Below are 21,462 nucleotides of genomic sequence, written 5' to 3' on the forward strand. Positions count from 1 at the left end.
AAATTGCAAACAGTTTGCAGAACCTGGTCACAGTAATACTTTGTGAAACATCTGATCACCCCACTTTCAGTTCATTAACATTCATCCTTCATGCTTTATTCTGTCAACTGTGAGATACTGTATGCAGATTTAGGGTTAAAGTGCCTCCAGATGTTTTCTTTAAAGTATTTACTCCTGTCCTGTTCTATTCACTGAATTTATAGTAAGGTATAACTGGCAGCACAGTAGCACATTGCTTAGGGCTGCTACTTTGTTTATCCATTGTCCTGTATGTCACGTTGTTGTCTGTGTTGAGTTTGCATGTTCGCCTCTTGTCTACCTGGGTTATCCTCCCACTTACACAAGGCATGCTAGTTAGATTAATTGGCCTTTTCAGTGCTGAAGAAGGACAGTCTTGCCAATAATGATTGAAAAATGAATGGAACACAGTGCCAAAAAACACAAGATAAAAGTATGCCCTCCTTTCTATTTTGCAGGAAGCACATGCTTCTTAAAAAAATTAAAAAAAAATGCTCTTTTATTTTGCTGCCTCAGATTGCTGTGTGATCCTACCACCTGTCTGCACATACTCCCCTCTAAATAGGCAATGGATGGACAAAACACTTCAGCACTGAAGAAAAAGAACACTTAGCTTGTCTTCTAATGCTGAATAATTTCTTAAAGCCGCTACTGAGACAGAGGAAGTTGTCTAGGCACCAGAAAAGCAATCTTTGGTTCAACAGCAGAAAACATTGTTTTTTTGTCTGTTGCTACATCCTTGGCTCTTCAGCTGTGTCTGGTGAATTCACTTTTTATCATATTGTAGCACCCTGCAAGGGGAGAAAATATGGTAGACATTTTCTTGATGCAGACAAAAATTACTGAACTTTATTATTAAATGTGTTTAAGCTATATACATAACTTTTGCCTCTCCACTCATCACCCGCCTCTTCCCACACTGCAGTGTGTGTGAATTGTGTCCTTACAGAGGTGCATTGCCTCCAGCCACTTCAGTATATGTATGAAATCTACAAAATTACTCCAGTAACAATGCAAAACAGTTGTCCCTGCATCTGACTGTAATAAGAACATTATGGGACACTTCTTGGGGGGAAAAAAAATAGTAAATTGTTATAGTGAATCATCATTTTATTATTTCCTTTCTTGAAAAGGACCTTGTCTTTCAGTTTAAAATTGTTTTTATTTACAGTCTGACATCAAGTAATATGGTTTTCTAAATATGTTTACATATATGTGTTCTCGGAATCTAATTGCATTGTGTATAAAATTGTAAATATAGTGAATGTAGAGCATATTCAGTATGTCTTTATAGCAATTCAAACCAAAATCAGTGGTGAAGTGATTGTTTTCTTACTGCTCCCTACACTACTCTGCTGGACAATGAAATGGGGTAGTTTGTATTTCACAGGACAGTGATCCAAAGCAGACTGCCAGAGTAACACTGCTGTGACTAAAAATGAAGAATTCATGGCCTTCAGTGGCCCGGTTCGAATCTCAGCCTGAAAACCCTCAGGATTGCTGTCATTTTCTTAAATAATTCCCAGAGGATGGGCAATACAGCTACATCATTGTGTATAAAATTAATTGAATTAACCAAAAAGATTTCGTTTTTTACAGTTGTAATAGTTTTTTCTCTATTTTTATTTCCTTATACAAATCATGTAAAATTCAGATTAAATTTGTTGAATATTCCTCAAAAACCCAAGCTGTGAGGCTGTTGGAAACATGATACATGTGTTGAATATCTTTTCATGCTACTTCATTTATTTTGTGACGAGCATGAGCAGAATCTTTGTTCATTGTTACTGGCATAGGACAGCTGCTTAACAGTTGCTTTATTTTGCTTTTAGAAATAATTAATATACAGTGTACATATGAATAATTTTATACTGTTTTCCTGATAGTTCAATTCTGCTGCAAAACAGCTTATTGAGCTGGATAAGCCCACTAGTACAGGAGACTCTGGAGAAGGGACCTCTGCAGCTGGCCAGTCTAATGGCACACAGAAGCACACAGACACGAAGAAGAATACAAAGAAGCGTCACTCTTTCACTTCCTTAACTATGTCTAATAAGGCCTCCCAGGCTCCCCAGAACCGTCATTCCATGGAGATCAGCGGTCCTGTCCTTATAAGTTCCAGTAACCCCACTGCAGCTGCTCGTATTGGAGAGTTGGCTGGAGGACTTTCTTGTAGTGCACCTTCTCAGGCAAGTACACACATTAAAGTTTATATAATCTGTTTTGTTGTTATTGTGCTAGGTTTCACCACAAATATTGTACAGTACAAATTGTGTATGGTTGCTTATTTTATAATTAGACAGTGTGATTTTCATTTTCTCGCATTGAATTTCTGACATCATTTTTTGTTTCTTAGGAGTAGTTACAGTTTTGATCAAGCCAATAATAAAGACTGTTTTTGTTTGGTACATGGAAGTTTATATTTGTTTGTCAACTGGCTACTATGTTTTTTTTTTTAAATGCTACTAACTGTTCTTAAATCTCTTTAAAATATGATTGTACCTTTTTGATTTTGAAAGTGGTGTGCATTTGTCTGCTTAAACATGGTGCATCAACATTTGTTACCTAGAGGAGGACATCTGTACAAAGATTTGTGAAGAGATCCAGGTGACAGGGTTCATTAGGAGTGTAACAGAGATCATTTTTCAAATTAATCTCCCAGCCTGTTTTCCTAACTTTCAGGTTTACCGTATACTTCTTTGTACTTACATATCTCTTGATAGCAATTCCTAAGGAAAAGGGCATTTTTTATTAAAAGAATTCTTAAAAGAGAATTATTTAGTAATTTTAACACTGAATTAATATGAAGAAATCTAAATTGTTTATGGCTACATGTAATCTGTCTTGTTAATTTTTACTTTTTGTGCTTGCAGATGACCACTTTACAATAAAGACATGTAAAACATATATGCATAAATAACTATATAACAATATCTGAAGATTACAGCAATTACAATACAGAATGCAGTAGCTGTATTTATAGTATGCTGTGTTCTGAGGAGGTTTTAATATAGGTATTACATGTAAAATACAAGAGAGAGTCGAGCTAAAGTTAGAAAATGAGATTTACTCATTTACTCATGCAAGGACAAGACAAAACCTTTTATTCTTTCTGAATCCAGGCACTTCCAGGCAGGTGACGCAAGTGCATTGAGAAGAGTGGAGGCTACTTTGAGAAATGACATTATCAGTTTTGTTAAGGTTCATTCCATTTTCTAATAAATACCACTTTCTAAATTTAGCTTGACTCCCCCTCCTATAAAAAGATTACAATCATGTATTGGCTGAATTGATATTAAAGGCTGTACATTAAAAAAATCATTCCAGCTTTATTTAAACAACTGCACCAGTTAGAGTCTGCATAAGCAAAACTTTGCTGAACCAAAATGATTTTGCATAGATACATTACCCCAGAGATACAAGTCTTCCAGAGCTCAGGATGAGTTTTGGCTAGCTGCTGCACATATATCCTGTTAAATATAGTTTTGTAATTTTTGTCATTGGGCTTCCAAATCTTCCAGTTAACATTTTCCACCTGAATTGATTTTAACATCTTTAGATTTTTTAAATGACATACAAAAATGAATGACCAAGCAAAACTGAAGTAAAGCCATTATTAGTTAAATGAAGTCTATAAAATACAAAACAAAAAAAAAATCATAAAAAAACACAACTTTGAGCATTGCATGCACAAACAAAAGCTATAAAAAACTATTTCTTATAAACACTTCACAGCCTATAGCTACTTTATAGCTACTCTTTCTTTTACTTCTGTCAGGGCTATCCTACATCACATGCTATTCATTCTACTTCTTGCCTCAAATTTTCTTCATGTTCCAAAGTCATTACATACAGTATGTGTAAATCATTGTCTTGGTAACAACCGCAACATCTGGGAAGGGGTTTACTGGGATCTACCTAAATTTTCATACTTCCTAGCAGGCTGACAGTGCCCTTCCTACATGAACAGTAAAACTTCACTGAATACAAAGCAAAAAATTTAAATTATAATCAGCCCATTTTATTTAATGTTAGGAATTCTTTAGTGATGTATCGCAGTTTAAAAAATGGTTCAGGGAAAGCTGCAATAATAAAAACATATGAGTGACTGCGGAAACTGAAACCTCAATTTGAACTAACACTAAAAAAAATGCAGGGATCACAGTATCGTTCTGCATTTGTAGTTGCCAAAACCTTGCATTAAATACAGGCTGTTGCTCTGCAAGGAGCTTTCACAAAATGATCTTCTTTTTATATCTGTTCCCACCATTAGTTTTGAGAAATAAATAAAAACCTCTTGCTAGATTTTCTAAATGTACCCAAGACCTGGGACAGAAAGAGAGGTTAATTTCACAACAATCTATACGTGGTTCTGTAACATAAATATGATCAGGTTTTCCTGGAATAAGCTTTAAACTAAATACAAGTGTTCGCTGTGAAAGCCTTTTATAAGAATGGTGATACGGACGTCATGATTGTGACAGCATGGGTGCATAAGTTCGAACAAACTGGTTCAGCCTTAAAAAAGAAATTCCCACGTGCAGCCACTTTGCATACTTCCCAACAATCGATGGCAGGTATTTGACGATTATTTGGAAGGCGTCTTATTTCATGCAACAGTGGAATTCCATGACCTCTGAGATCCCCAGATCTCACTGTTTATTATTTTTTTTCTGTGGGGAAATCACATCTTAAAAGCCAAGTGTACCACACACAATTGCTGAACTAAAAGGAGGATTGAAGAGAAAATCGCTGGCATTCCTCTTGACTTATGTCGTGCAATGCAGGATTTCCACAACAGGCTGTCAGAATCTGTATAGAGAAGTGGACAACACCTTCATGATATTTTCTTCAAAATATAAAATGATTATTGAATTGAATGAATAGGATAATTTTAAATCATAGTTTTCTTTGCCTTAACCTGCTGATCTCCCCATTTTTGCTCATCTCTTTTCTGTATGTGAGATTAGTATATTAACCTCCTGAGTGCAACATTAGAAAACCCTGCTATGGTCAATTCAGTACTTCAAGATTCTTCATAGTGTATCCTTGATTTCTTATCAGCCCATGATTTCAGTGGTTTCAAAATGATGATTTCTTGGTTTGCCTTATTGAGAGTATTTGTTTAGATTTGTATTTGTACCAATGTTTGTTCTTCAGTCCCCAATTCTCAACTTTATTTTGTGTTGAAGCTAAATAAAATTGTTCTTCTCTTTTGGCAGGTACACATTGGTACAACTGGGCTAATAGTCACTCCTCCTCCAAGCAGCCCTGTGACCACAGCAGCATCGTTCACCTTTCCTGCCGATGTTTCATACTCAGTGGTGAGATTATTTTGCTCTTTTTAATTTTCTATATTCCAAATTCCATTTAACTTGTTTGTTTCCTCCTTGTGTTCTTGTCTGTTATTTTGCTGTAAATTTTACATATTACAACTTTATAAACATCACACAGTTATTCTGGCAGTACTGCCCATAGCTAATGTGAGGGATTTTTAGAGTTAGCTCGCCATGTCCTTCAGGAGGAGATATTTTGATGAACACGTGGTAGAATAACTATTAGTTCAGCACTAATCAGTTACCCTACAAAAGAAACAGGATATGCAAAATGAGTTTTTCAAAAGCATTTGTACGTATATCATTTTGAAATCACATGCTTGATGTGATTTTAAAAACATCAAGCATGGAGAGCTTCAGTTTTTCAAATAGCAAGTGCTTGGTGGTCCCATATCGCATTTTATGTTAGCATCATATATTAGATAAGCCAGAATTAGAAATGTAATACAAATAGGGCTTAAAGGGGACAAACCTATCAGAAGAACAAAGTGGTACCTTCCAAAATTATGTTTGCAATATCACTGTTTCACATTATACATTGTCAAAAGATTCACTTTTTCATCTTCTGAACCCAGTTATTTTACAATGGCTTGGGACTTTGGGATGTTAGAGGAAACCAGAGTAATGGGGAGAAAAACATGGTGAGAGACATGCAGGCACTACAAAGACCGGGCCGGAGTTCACATTTGAACCCAAATACATCTGAAGTGGAGATGCAGCACTAGTAACAAGTGGATCCCTGTGTCACCCTTACTTGAAAATTTATTTTAGTTTTGCTGTTTTGAGTAAGGATGAATATTTTTATTTGTTTACAATGAGTGGTGCAGTTTCATAATAAGTATACAGTACACCTTGTATTCAGTATATCATTTGCTATTTTTAATTTATTTTGAAATCAGTTATGTGTGAGAATGAATTGCTTCCCCATTTGTTTTTTATTTCATGATTTTTACAGCATGTTGTCAGTGTATGATACATTTTGCCCTGTACTCTCCCTCTTCAAGTCCACAAATCTTCATGTTCTACAAAGAAAAGAGATTTATTTGTATTTATTAAGGCCTCTGAACTAGAGTACAACATTTTATTCTATGCAGTGATTCATATTTTACATCTTATTTCACTTGTACAGATTTGCTGTGTTATTGAAAATCAACAGTAACAGTAAAACAGAATAAGGGTAGATGTGTATATTTGAAAAAATCTTTCTTAGCAGTCTAGTTTGTGAGAAATTAAATGATTAGAGCTGTGCAGTCCTATCACTAGTAATTAATGTGTGATAATTTCAGTCTCCGATCTGTCTGTATTTTAGCCAAGGTCCACAGTATGTCTATTCCTGTATTACTCTCCTGACAGATACTATTTGTAGTGAAAGTAGTACAGTTTAATGCCTTTTACTGGCATATCAGTGTAAAGATTTGAAAATTGCTTGATGAGAAGGAAAGAGTGGTTTACTCTTGTTTTAAGCATCGCTTGATGACTTTCTGTTCAGAGAGGAACTAAACCTTTGTTTGAATTGTTTCCATTAAAGGCAACTTGTAGAAGATTAGGAAGCTTGATTAATTCAAGACTTCAAAGACATTTTTCCCCTAAAAGGGTGGATGAGTGAAAGCAGCAACAATAGTCCCTTGGTTGACAGCGGTTCTTGGTTTTGTTTTCACTAGGCAACACTTCAAAGCACATCCATGTTTTCATTTTTTTGGAGTGGGTAAATGAAAAATATCAACTGCCATGTAATAAGATGTTTTAGTTTTCCAGTGCTGATGGTATTCAGGTAAATAGTTTTACGTAGAATAAGAATGTTTGTTGAAAATAACTAAAAGTTCAAGGACCTTTTTTTTTCTACTACCTTTTGTAAACTCAATTTTAGTTTCTTTTTTCTTTTGTTAGATACTATAGTGTAACAGAGTATGATATTCCTGTTGCACTTTCTCCTTTATGAACAAAGAGTTTGTGGATTTAAGTTTCCAATTCAGCATTCTTTAACCAAGTTCTATCTTTTTGTTGTAAGTAAGACGATTTAAGAGTGCTACTTCAGTAGCCACTGACAGAGCCAACAATGCGATCTTTCCTGCTGTAATACTAAATATACATTTTGTAGTTTATTTCTACTGTTAGAGCAAAGTAGATTACATAAATCATTGGACTTTAAACCACAAGGTTGCTGGTTCAGTTCTTATCACTCCCACACTATGTGGCCCTGAGCAAGTCACTTACCCAAACAGTGCAAAACATCCGGTCTTAAACTGTCCTGGGTAAAGGTCATTTAAATGTATTATTATTACTATTATTAAAATTCAGTACATTATTACAGATTAATCATTTAAAATAAATCATAATTAATGTGGTCAGGAAAATGTGCAGTATATACACAATTTACATATATTTACATATTCTTTTCTGCTCATTAGGCTTTGAAGTCATGAATATGACAGGATATATATAATTGCAGCTTAACAGTTCAGCTATGTTTGCTTGGCTATCTACCCAGTATAGGACCACTGCAGTACACCATGGCACAGGTAGACACGGACACCTGCAAAGTAAGGCAAATGTCCTACACTGGGTCCATTATTGTATTGGTAAAGACGTATCTAATTCGAGGTCCTATTAGAACATTACGAAGTATAATTTGCAGAAAATACTGGTGACTCCGAGTAATACCAAGAATGAAAAAAGAATGAGAAAGACATCCAATCAAAATTATAGGCATAGCTATTTATTTATAAGCATTATGAACAACCTCAATAGTAGCTCTTATAAGTGCACATTCTGATAAAATAAATTCATCTTCAGCCTCACTCTTAATTCTGAAACAGATGTGGCCATTTTAATATTGACAGGTAGATCATCCCAGAGATTTGGGAGTCCTAAAGCTAAAGGATCTAACTCCTACAGCAGTTTTTATTAATGTATTGTGTTTGCAGAGTACAGTCTAAGATATAGGTATTAATAAGTAAAATGAAGGAAGGGTTAAACCATTTACAGATTTATATGATGAAATTAGTATGTTAAAACAGGGTATAAACTTGAATCTTTACAATGGTGTCCATTTAAGGATTGAAATTACACTAAGTTGCCCTTAGTAAATAACCTGCTCATCCAGTCTACCAGCTTGGTATGTATAGCATGCTAATGTGCTCAAGAGGACTAGCTGCTGTTAGAAATATTGCATAATTTAAATGCGTTTGACCATTGTTTGATGATTGGTACTAAAAAGGGTGGTTCCAGTGTCCTACAGACCGTGGTCCTACTCTGAGTTCCATGCTCTACAGAACATCCACATGCCTTGTTAAAGGAGAAGTCAAGGAAGAGGATGCCCAGACTCAGATTAACAGAAAGACCATAAATACTCACAGGAGGGTATCTCTGAACATGTGAGCTGGGTGGGCTAAAGCACCAGAATTACTGTCAATTAAGAATGGGAGATGAGGATACACTTAGAAAGACATCAGCAAAGCTAGATGACTGAAGACTGGTTGTTAGAATACGGTCTGGTTTGACTAGCTTAAGTTTCTCCTGCCTTGTATCAAAAGAGCAGCCAGATGTTAGTAGTCAATTGATGTGGAGAACATTTTTCTTACATATATTAGACTTTTTAATATGAACTCCACATCATCAGAGTGCCACAGTATCCTAAATTGTGTCACTATTGTCTTTCTATGTTACTGTTGACTAAAAGAGCTTCTTTTTTTCTGAAGTTAAGGACAACTAAGTACAAATGTAGCTACAGAGAAAATAATGTTTTGTAAACTCATTTTCTTTAACCATCTGTGTTGTTTAAGGATAACCTCCCTCCACCACCACCACCACCTCCTCCTTTGGTAGCTGCAGTGGTAGCTTCCACATCAGCCTCTGCCATTCCAGTCGGACAGAGGGCTTCTACTGGGGCACCCGAGCAGACAGTACATCCAAGGCCATCACAACGTCCCACTGTGTAAGTGTTTGGTTAAACAATTCTTATTTATCTTGATAGCAGTTTATATATATATATATATATATATATATATATATATATATACTTGTTTTTTCCATGACATTAGACTCAACATTTTGCACTTTTTTGTAGACTAATGAAACTTGATTCTGAGCAGTAGTGGCCCAACTCTGAGACGGTATGAACAATCTCATTAATTCAATTGTTCATGGCCACAGGTGAGGAAGGAGATGTGAATGTAGACTGATTGTCTGAGCTACATTATGTATGAAACTGATAAATTGTCAGCACCTGCTTTACCTCCTCATGTAGGCTTCACCTCCTCATGTAGTACAACAGTCTTTTGGTCTACATTCCTCCTCCTAAAGTGTACTTTAGTTCTTTGTACTAAATTTAACACTAGATGATCAGACATGTCATTCAGTGTTTTTAGAAAAAGTAATGGATTCTAATATCCTATGACATTTTCTTGTAATAAATGTATTTTGAACACAATAGGGGGTGACACTCTCAAGCTGTTACAAAGCACACGTGCCTTTTACTTTAAACTAGCAAAGATGTCTTAAAATTACCCATTAATGTCCCATGTCACCAAAGTGACAATATTATCTCTGCTTTCTTGGGACAAGTCTGTTTTAAAAACAGAGATCAATCAAGTGGTGAACCTGAACATTTTTCCATTTGTGGTAATGAAAGACGTTTATCTTTAGTCTCTTATGTTCTGTGGTTGACCTAAAACAGTATTGTTTGTTACACTTGTTAAAATAATAAGGTTGCTGTGTTTTTTGGCTCGTGTATCCTATTGTGTATCTTATTTTTAAGCACCAACAGCACTGTGCAAAAGTCATAGGCACCCTCGATTTCTTTTCGATGTCTTAGATATGTATTTTTGGTCTTCTGCATTATTATCACAGTAGAAAAGAGTGCATTTCAAATTACCAAATATGCATTTTACAAAATAAAGCATTTTTCAGGTAAGCACTTGATGACTTTGTAAACAAAGATACCAAACAGGTGTAAGTAATCAATGACACAATGAGGTGTTTGAAACAAACTGATGAATTGGAACAGAAACAACAGTATAGAGGGACAGCCAAATTAGAGGGTGAGGCTGTAGCAGATGAGATGGTTTTAACTTTCAATTCAGCAATACTTACACCATGGCAAAAGTGAACATAGCAACAAGGCACAAGGTGATCATCCTGCACAAACAGATCTTTCTCAAGAAGACAGGAGTTTCAAGATGTGCCGTCCAAGGTCTTCTAAAGAAGCATAAGGACATGTGCAAGGCTGAGGACTACAAATTCAGAGGTCAGCTACAAAACCAAAAAGTGTGGCAGACGAGAGGTGCATCAAAAAAGACAACTTTTCAAATTGGTGGAAGTCAAACACTGCTAACAGTTCTGCACTAACAGAACCTATTGAAATTTAAGTTCACCACTTTACTTCTCAAAAGCGGTCTTCATAGGAGAGTTGATTCCAGAAACCTGGGAGACGCATGTGTGCACAAACATTAGAGAGCAGAACAATATTAGTAAGTGCTCTTAAGTGAAAATATGAAGAGCGGTTTGTCCATACCAGAACTGGTGAGTGTCATTTGGATAAGTGTCTACAGCTAATTCCCTGCGGGCTTTGGGGCTGCATTTGTGCAAAGGGAGCTGGTGGTCTGTTCAGAATGAATGAAATGTCAATGCTGAGATTCCCAACTGTCATGCACTACCATCAGCAAGGCACCTCATCAGTTGTTATGCAGCAGAGCAATAATCTCAAATACACAGCCAAGATCAAAAAGAAGAGCAAGGAGTTATGTAGCAGATGGTATGGTCTCCACAGTGCCCTGATTTCAACATTGTTCAGGCCATGTGGGGATTACCTGAAGAGACAGAAGCAAATAAGACAGTCAGAGTCTGCAGAAGAATTCAGCATGCTTGAAACAACCTACCAAACCTATAAAACTGAACAACAGTGAATGTGAAGTGATTGATGCCGCTTTGAAGGGTGGGCACAAGGTTTTTGTTTTTTATTTTTTACTGCTCTTTTTATATATATATATATATATATATATATATATATATATATATATATATATATATATACTGTATATATATATATATATATATACTGTATATACACATACACTGTATATATATATATACTGTATATATATATACTGTATATATATATATATTATCTATACTAATAAAAGGCAAAGCCCTCACTCACTCATCACTAATTCTCCAACTTCCCGTGTAGGTAGAAGGCTGAAATTTGGCAGGATCATTCCTTACAGCTTACTTACAAAAGTTGGGCAGGTTTCATTCAAATTCTACGCCTAATGGTCATAACTGGAAGGTATTTTTCTCCATTAACTGTAATGGAGTTGAGCTGGAATGACGGGGCGGAGTTTTGGGTGACATCATCACGCCTCCCACGTAATCACGTGAACTGACTGTCAACGCAGTGCGTAGAAAACCAGGAAGACCTCCAAAAGCGCTTAAGTAAACATGCATTTTATAATTGAGAAGGCAGCAAACAATAAGAAGTGAGCGAGTGACATATACTACCATATTCATGAGTGTTGCCAGCTCGGAAAGAAAGCAAGGTGTAAACCTAAACTTTAAATTAAGTTCATAGACAGGCTACCGCTGGCGTTTCACATACCCACAGGTAATGCGGGATACAAGTTTAATGAGAGGACGCAGGATATAAACGAGAGTTTTGATCACTTTGTAACTAAGTTAAAATTGTAGGTGAAGGGGTGTGCTTATGCAAATTCCGAGATGCTGTGTTTGTGGGGATTGACAGTTAAGGCGGTGGGGAGTCACGCCATCATCTCCCTCCCACCTCATTTTGCTCTGAGCTGAGCTCCTCGGCTAACGCTGTCTTCCGAAGCAACTTTGTCAGACTGCCACCAAATACTCACAGAAAAATCCACAAGTTAATACACACGCTGTCTCTAGAGTTTCTACACACTGAATCCTCCAGGCACTACTTACAAAAGGTCACATTGACAATCGTGTTACGTTATTTTTAAAATCTTTCCTTTTCTTAGCACAAGCACAGCCGAGAAGCTTCAATGCATGTGCTCCATAACGCGTTAAAAAATAATGCATTTAATCACACTTTGCATTACAAGCAAAGGGGAGCTTTTGTCAATGCATGATTTCCTGGTACATTGATCAGCGCATCCCGATTCATTTTACCCTCGCACCACCTTAGTTTGAGAAGAAGTATGAAAAAATATGAGCTTAACACAGAAAAACAGATCACCAATTCAAGCTTTATGAATAATCGATTCGCCATCAATAATTGTTTTGGTAAAGCCATCCTCCTTCCATTTTATAATTTTTCCGCCACTAGCCATGATTAAATGAACGGTAAAAAGTAAGAGCAAAGCGAGGGTGACTTATTTAGGCAGGCATATATATGACAGCAACACTCATGACAATGTCAATCATGTTACGTTATTATTAAAATGTTTCCTTTTCTTTTTCATTACTTCTTTAACACACTACTTCTCGCTGCGTAGGCGCTGGTATTTTGCTATATATATATATATATATAAACTGCTCAAAAAAATTAAAGGAACACTTTGAAAACACATCAGATCTCAATAGGAAAAAGAAATCCTCCTGGATATCTATCCTGATATAGACTGGGTAATGTGTTAGGACGAAAGGATGCCACATCGTTTGATGGAAATGAAAATGATCAACCTACAGAGCCCTGAATTTAAAGCCGCCCAAAAATCAGAGTGAAAAAATTATGTGGCAGGCTAGTCCATTTTGCCAAAATTTAATTGCAGCAACTCAAAATTGTACGCAGCACTTTGTATGGCCCCTGTGTTCTTGTATACATGCCTGACAACATCGGTGCATGCTTCTAATGAGATGACAGATGGTGTTGTGGGGATCTCCTCCCAGATCTGGACCAGGGCATCACTGAGCTCCTGGACAGTCTGAGGTGCAACCTGGTGGCATTGGATGGACCAAAACATAATGTCCCAGAGGTGTTCTATTGGATTTAGGTCAGGAAAGTGTGGTGGCCAGTCAATGGTATCAATTCCTTCATCCTCCAGGAACTGCCTGCATACTCTCACCACATGAGGCCAGGAATTGTCGTACACCAGGAGCCACTGTACCAGCATAGGGTCTGACAATGGGTCCAAGGATTTCATCCTGATACCTAATGGCAGCCAAGGTGCCTTTGTCAAGCCTGTAGTGGTCTGTGTGACCCTCCATGGATATGCCTCCCCAGACAATCATTAACCCACCACCAAACTGCTCATGCTGAATGATGTTACAGGAAGCATAATGTTCTCCATGGCTTCTCCAGACCCTTTCACTTCTGTCACGTGCTCAGGGTGAACCTGCTCTCATCTGTAAAGCACAGGGCACCAGTGGTGCATCTGCCAATTCTGGTATTCTATGGCGAATGCCAATCGAGCTGCATGCTGCTGGGCAGTGAGCTCAGGGCCCATTAGAGGACATGGGGCCCTTGGGTCACCCTCATGAAGTCTTTCTGGTTGTTTGGTCAGAGACATTCACACCAGTGGCCTGCTGGAGGTCATTTTGTAGGGCTCTGGCAGTGCTCATCCTGTTCCTCCTTGCCCAAAGGAGCAGATACTGGTCCTGCTGATGGGTTATGGACCTTCTATGGTCCTCTCCAGCTCTCCTAGAGTAACTGCTTGTCTCCTAGAATCTCCTCCATGCCCTTGAGACTGTGCAGGGAGACACAGCAAACTTTCTGGCAATGACACGTATTGATGTGCCATCCTGGAGAAGTTGGACTACCTGTGCAACCTCTGTAGGGTCCAGGTATCGCCTCATGCTATCAGCAGTGACACTGACTGTAGCCAAATGCAAAACTAGTGAAGAAACAGTCAGAAAAGATGAGGAGGGAAAAATGTCAGTGGCCTCCACCTGTTAAACCATTCCTGTTTTGGGGTCATCTCATTGTTGCCCCTCTAGTGCATCTGTTGTTAATTTCATTAACACCACAGCAGCTGAAACTGATTAACAACCCCCTCTGCTACTTAACTGACCAGATTAATATCCCATAAGTTTCATTGACTTTATGCTATACTCTGATTAAAAAGTGTTCCTTTAATTCTTTTGAGCAGTATATATATGAATGACCTCCAAAGAGCGCTGAGACTTTTGATATCATGAACGTGTCTGCAAACTGGGGTCTCCTGCCCAGCAAAAGTCGAGCAGCCAGCGCGTGCGCATAGCTGTGCCGGCCTTTGAGACGCTGACTGCGCTTCTGCCTTAAGTCAAAGTGAGCACTTTTCATTTTTTCATCCTCCCCTGCGCTATAGCCCAGACAAGTGCAAACACGGACCCCTTTTCTACACCACGGCAAAATAATATTAAGGCGATTCACACTTTCTTTGCACGTATACGATTATCAGGTCCTCACCTCGAATTATGAAGACACGCACACGAGTGCAGGACTGACAGTGCCATCACAGCCGATTAATGGTGGGGACGTCTCACCAGTCTACACAAGACCCACCGCGACTGTCCCCAAAAGGCGATCATAACGTCAGCGAACACATCTCTCTATACTATATAAAAGAAAAAGGCAACTTTCCTTTCTTTACACCTTTTTTCCTTTTATCCCAAACCAAAGCCTTTCTCTTAACACTGCAGAGGACACAAAACTAATTTTCTTTAAATGCCGGTAAGGCACATTACCAGAGGCACAAATTTGAACGTTCACATAGAAAATGTAATTTCAATGTACCTGTACTTCTTAAAACGTTAATGTTTTACTGTTTAATAACTTATAGACTATAATTTATTATTTTTCCCTTGCACTCAGTGACCAAACCTATACACACACATATAGACACATACAAACATACACACAAGTATATGTATGTGTATATATATATATACACACACATACATACATACATACACACATAAATATAATTTGTGTGTATGTATGTATGTGTGTGTATATATGATGTAGATAGGTATGTATGTATATATATATACTAGCAGAATACCCGCGCTTCGCAGCGGAGAAGTAGTGTGTTAAAGAAGTTATGAAAAAGAAAAGGAAACATTTTAAAAATAATGTAACATGATTGTCAAAGTAATTGTTTTGTGTATTTGGCGCAGCGCACAAAGTTTTTTCGCCTAGCTGCATCAGAAAATGTACCACCACGCCTGACACGCCTCCTTTTACTGTTTTCTCTCAGCTTGGGTTGCTTCTGTCATATATATACACACACACACACACACACACACACACACACACACACACACACATACATACATACATACATACATACATACATACATACATACATATCTTCATATCTACATATCTATATACATATCTACATATACACACATATATATATTTATATATACATACCTATCTACATCATATATACACACACATACATACATACACACACACAAATTATATATATGTATGTATGTATGTATGTATCGCACGTATGTATGTGTGTGTGTGTGTATATATATATATATATATATATACATATATATACACATACATACATATATATACACATACATATACTTGTGTGTATAGCTTTTATGTATGTGTGTGTATAGCTTTGGTCACTGAGTGCAAGGGAGAAATAATAAAATATAGTCTATAAGTTATTAAACAGTAAAATATTAACGCTTTAAGAAGTACAGGTACATTGAGCACTACTGGAGTGGTTATGGTAAACTACATTTTAAAGACTGTGTAACACAACAGGTAAGTAACTAACAGCAGCTAAAATATATATGGATTATCTCTCGGTAGTAGATCCCTTTTGAAAGGCGCTACACGACGGCTGTGGTATAGAAATTACATTTTCTATGTGAACGTTCAAATTTGTGCCTCTGGTAATGTGCCTTACCGCATTTAAAGAAAATTATTTTTGTTTCCTCTGCCGTGTTAAGCGAGAAACGCTTTGGTTTGGGATAAAAGGAAAAAAGGTATAAAGAAAGGAAAGTTACTTTTTCTTTTATATAGTATAGAGAGATGTGTTCGCTGACGCTATGATCGCCTTTGGGGACAGTCGCTGTGGGTCTTGTGTAGACTGGTGAGACGCCCTCGCCATTAATCGGCTGTGATGGCAGTGTCAGTCCTCCACTGTGTGCGTGTCTTCATAATCTGGGGTGAGAACCTCATAATCGATAATGCAAAAGAAAGTGTGAATCGCCTTTAATATTATTTTGCCGTGTTGTAGAAAAGGGGTCCCGTGTTTGCACTTGTCTGGGCTATAGCGCAGGGGAGGATGAAAAATGAAAAGTGCTCACTTTGACTTAAGGCAGAAGCGCAGTCAGCGCCTCAAAGGCCGCACAGCTATGCACGCGCTGGCTGCTCGACTTTTGCAGGGCAGGAGACCACAGTTTTGCAGACACGTTCATGATATCAAAAGTCTCAGCGCTCTTTGGAGGTCATTCATATATGATATATAATATAATATATAATAACGTAACATGATTGACATTGTCATGAGTGTTGCTGTCATATATATGCCTGCCTAAATAAGTCACCCTCGCTTTGCTCTTACTTTATTTACCGTTCATTTAATCATGGCTAGTGGCGGAAAAATTATAAAATGGAAGGAGGATGGCTTTACCAAAACAATTATTGATGGCTTAATCGATTATTCATAAAGCTTGAATTGGTGATCTGTTTTTCTGTGTTAACCTCATATTTTTCATACTTCTTCTCAAACTAAGGTGGTGCGAGGGTAAAATGAATCGGGATGCGCTGATCAAAGTAATCGTGTACCAGGAAATCATGCATTGACAAAAGCTCCCTTTGCTTGTAATGCAAAGTGTGATTAAATGCATTATTTTTAACGCGCTATGGAGCACATGCATCAAGCTTCTCAGCTGTGCTTGTGCTAAGAAAAGGAAAGATTGTAAAAATAACGTAACACGATTGTCAATGTAACCTTTTGTAAGTAGTGCCTGGAGGATTCAGTGTGGAGAAACTCTATAGAGACAGCGTGTGTATTAACTTGTGGATTTTTCTGTGAGTATTTGGTGGCAGTCTGACGGTTGCTTCGAAGACGGCGTAGCTGCGGAGCTCAGCTCAGAGCCAAATGAGATGAATGGGAGGGAGATGATGACGGACTCCCCACCCGCCTTTAACTGTCAATCCCCACAAACACAGTCTCGAATTTGCATAAGCACACCCTTCACCTACAATTTTAACTTAGTTATAAAGTGATCAAAACTCTCGCTTATATCCCGCCCTCTCATTAAACTTGTATCCCGCATTACCTGTGGGCATGTGAAACACCAGGGTAGCCTGTCTATGAACTTAATTTAAAGTTTAGGTTTACACCTTGCTTTCTTTCCGAGGTAGCATCAGTCATGAATATGGTAGTATATGTCACTCGCCGCTTCTTATTGTTTCGCTGCCTTCTCAATTATATAATGCATGTTTTCTTAAGCGCTTTTGGAAGTCTTCCTGGTTTTCTACGCACTGCGCGCTGACAGTCAGTTCACGGATTACGTGAGAGGCGGATGATGTCACACCTAAACTCCCCCCACGCCATTCCAGCTCAACTCCATTACAGTTAATGGAGAAAAATACCTTCCAGTTATGACCATTAGGCGTAGAATTTCGAAATGAAACCTGCCCAACTTTTGTAAGTAAGCTGTAAGGAATGAGCCTGCCAAATTTCAGCCTTCTACCTACACGGGAAGTTGGAGAATTAGTGAGTGAGTGAGGGCTTTGCCTTTTATTAGTATAGATATATATGTGTATATGTAGATATGTATATAGATATGTAGATATGAAGATATGTATGTGTATGTATGTATGTATGTGTGTGTGTGTGTGTGTGTGTGTGTGTGTATATATATATGACAGCAGCAATCCAAGCTGTGAGAAAACAGTAAAAAGGAGGCATGTCAGACGTCGTGGTACATTTTCTGATGCAGCTGCCGAAAACAACTTCGTGACGCTGCCGCCAAATACACAAAACAATTACTTTGACAATCATGTTACATTATTTTTCATTTTTTTTTCATAACTTCTTTAACACATGACATCGCTGTGAAGCGCGGGTATTTTGCTATATATATATATATATATATATATATATATATATATATATATATATCACAGCTTACACTCATAACAGTGACAAAACAATTACATTGACAATCATGTTACGTTATTTTCAAAATGTTTCCTTTTCTTTCTCTTTTCTTTTTTAACACACTACTTCTCCGCTGCCAAGCACGGTATATATATATATATATATATATATATATATATATATATATATATATATATATATATATATATATATATATATATATATATATATATATAGATAGATATGAGAACAACATATATATAGATATATATAGATATATATATAGATATGAGAACAACACTCATATCAATGACAAAACAATTCCATTAACAACCATGTTACGTTATTTTTAAAATTTTTCCTTTTCTTTTTCGTACCTTCTTTAACACACTATTCTCCGCCATGGCTTAGGTATTCTGCTAGTATATATATATATATATATATATATATACACGCCACTGTCGGTCGCCATATTGAATTTTCCAAACATCACTAATTCTCCAACTTCCTGTGTCGGTAGAAGGCTGAAATTTGGCAGGCTCATTCCTTACAGCTTACTTACAAAAGTTAAGCAGGTTTCATTTCAAAATTCTACGCGTAACGGTCATAATGGTTGACAACGTTCGCCATGTTGAACTTTCTTATTTATGGCCCCATCTTCACGAAATTTGGTAGGTGGCTTCCCTGCGCTAACTGAAACCAATGTACGTACTTATTTAACAGATGCCGAATGTCTCTTCAACACAAGTCCTACAAATACTGTCGTAATTGAAACAAACCATGAAACTCAAACCGATTATGACAGCAGCAATCCAAGCTATATATATATGGTGAAAAGGACTATTTAATCTGAAAATGTTCACTTTAACCTTGTAGTTTACTTTGTCATTAAAGTAGACCATCGTAAACGTCATCTTAAAACCCAGTTGTTAATCACTACATGCTTCTGGGCCTTCCTCCTGAACTGAAAGCAGCAATCGCCACACACAGGACACATTACATTTATGATATTCCAGCTTTCTGCACAGAATCGTTAGGTTTACATTTGATATCATTTTCATGATGAAATGCATTCAAGTGTGTATGTTACTTTTTACAGATAAGTCGTTAACTTCATTTAAGTAATGAATACTGATAATAATTGCACATATGGTGGCAGAGCCGTATCGCTGCTGCCTCACAGTAGGGAGTCACGTCGCTGGTGTTCCTTTGCATGTTTTCCTGGTGGGTTTCCACAGGTTTCTTTCCAAAGACATGACACTACTGTGTGTATATACATGTGTTCATTTTGCAATGAACTGATACCCCATCCAGGATTGTTTTCCTCTTGAGCCTGATGCTTGCTGGAATGGGCATATCCCCGGATTGATGGATGTAATCATTAAACATCCTCTTTAGAGATATTGTGGCAAGGTGTCCTCGAAATTTAATGGATGTTTCAGGCAATTCACAATACAGTGATGCTGAATGTTTTCTCACCGTGATGATATCTTACACTGTCACCTGGTGGAATCTTCCAGATTTACGTAAAGCGCACAAGTATACACAGTAAAATGCTTGCGTAACAGTAGCGTCCGCTGGAGCATGAGTTGCGTCGCGTGAAGTTTAAACCTGGTCAAAGAGTAGCTTATGGGAATTCTGGCCTGGAGCTCCCCTCTTCCTCTTTTCAAGTACAGTTACTATAAACTGTATCTGTTAGAATGAACCTAACACTGAGCTTGTGTTTAACAGCATCTTTTAATCTCAAGGTGATAATTCTGAGCTTTACTGAGGGCAAGTAACTAATGTAATCTTTTGTTTAACTTGCCTAATCTTCCATTAAGGAACTGGAAATGTCTTTCAAAATGTGTAATTAAACATATGACATTATACAAAATTAAAATTAACATGTTGAAATACTGTGCAATTGTCTGAGTTTAGCTGTGGGCTCATTCTTTACTTATGCCTGTTTGTATCTTCTATATATCTTACTTGTGCATTTTTATTGCAAGTGCATTTAAAGATTTTCTTTTTGCTTTATTGTAGTTATGTAGCTATGTACCCATACACCCCACGGAAAGAGGATGAACTAGAACTGAGAAAGGGTGAAATGTTTCTAGTTCTAGAGCGATGTCAAGATGGTTGGTTTAAAGGAACATCCATGCACACTGGGAAGATTGGTGTTTTTCCTGGAAACTACATGGCACCAGTAACAAGGTTAGTTGATCAACTTTGACACAATGTGAAAAGAAAGTTGAGGCCTAATGGATTCTATACATCAAGCTAAAGTAGCATGCATGTTGTCTTTATCATAATATGCCAATATAATGTTAGGTTTACTTCTTAGTCTCCTAAACAAAGTTGGTCATAGGATGGAAGTGAAACATCAGCTTCAGTGCTTTACAGGCCATCTTTATATTCCCCATCCAGCATCAGCAGAAGTTATCAATAGTTGATCAGCTTTGCAGCCTAATAGTTTGTTAATTTTAACTTTATTTTCAAATTAGACATCTTCTAAAGCTTATTATAGTCATTAATGCTGAAAGAAGCTCGGTCTTTGTTTTGTTAAAAAAAAAATAATAATAAAAATGCAAGTTCACTATACAGTGCACAATATGTAGTTGATTTTAGCTGGGTACTACATTGTCATAGAAATCTTTATTTTACCAAATGTTATTACTGTTCTTTTATCTGTTTTATGAAATAATGTGATTGAATATTTTTTTAGGACTGCTGCAGCAACAACTCAGCCAAAAGTATCCACCGCATCCATGACTCAGGCAGGCCGTTGTGTAACCATTGTCAGTCCCTCCTCAAGTGCGTCTGGATCTCAGCAAAAACCACATGCTAGTGGCAATGGCCCAGATTTTAACAAAGGGTTGAGCACTCTACTCCCAACAGCTGTAGTGCCTGCTGCTCACATACAAACCACAAGTCCACAAGCAAAAGTGTTGATGCATGTGTCTGGGCAGATGACGGTCAACCAGGCTCGAAATGCTGCTAGAACAGGTATTTTTGGAATTTGTTTAATTGGACAACATTGATAACTTGGCACTGATTTTTAAAATTATATTTTTTAAATCATTTCTTTCTCA

The 21,462-nt window shown here is 37.2% G+C and overlaps 1 protein-coding gene across 2 annotated transcripts in view; it reads left to right on the forward strand.

The window, feature by feature from the left end:
* sh3rf1 (SH3 domain containing ring finger 1) overlaps positions 1-21,462 on the forward strand; it is a 176,083-nt gene that overhangs the window by 146,612 nt on the left and 8,009 nt on the right. For both annotated transcript variants that reach the window (XM_039751164.1, XM_039751165.1), the window contains exons 5-9: positions 1,905-2,207; positions 5,241-5,342; positions 9,137-9,288; positions 20,414-20,584; positions 21,096-21,376. In XM_039751164.1, coding sequence (XP_039607098.1) covers positions 1,905-2,207; positions 5,241-5,342; positions 9,137-9,288; positions 20,414-20,584; positions 21,096-21,376 — 1,009 coding nt within the window. The remainder of the gene's footprint in view (positions 1-1,904; positions 2,208-5,240; positions 5,343-9,136; positions 9,289-20,413; positions 20,585-21,095; positions 21,377-21,462) is intronic.

Source organism: Polypterus senegalus, chromosome 4, assembly GCF_016835505.1.
Source record: "Polypterus senegalus isolate Bchr_013 chromosome 4, ASM1683550v1, whole genome shotgun sequence".
NCBI classification, from domain to species: Eukaryota; Metazoa; Chordata; class Cladistia; order Polypteriformes; family Polypteridae; genus Polypterus; species Polypterus senegalus.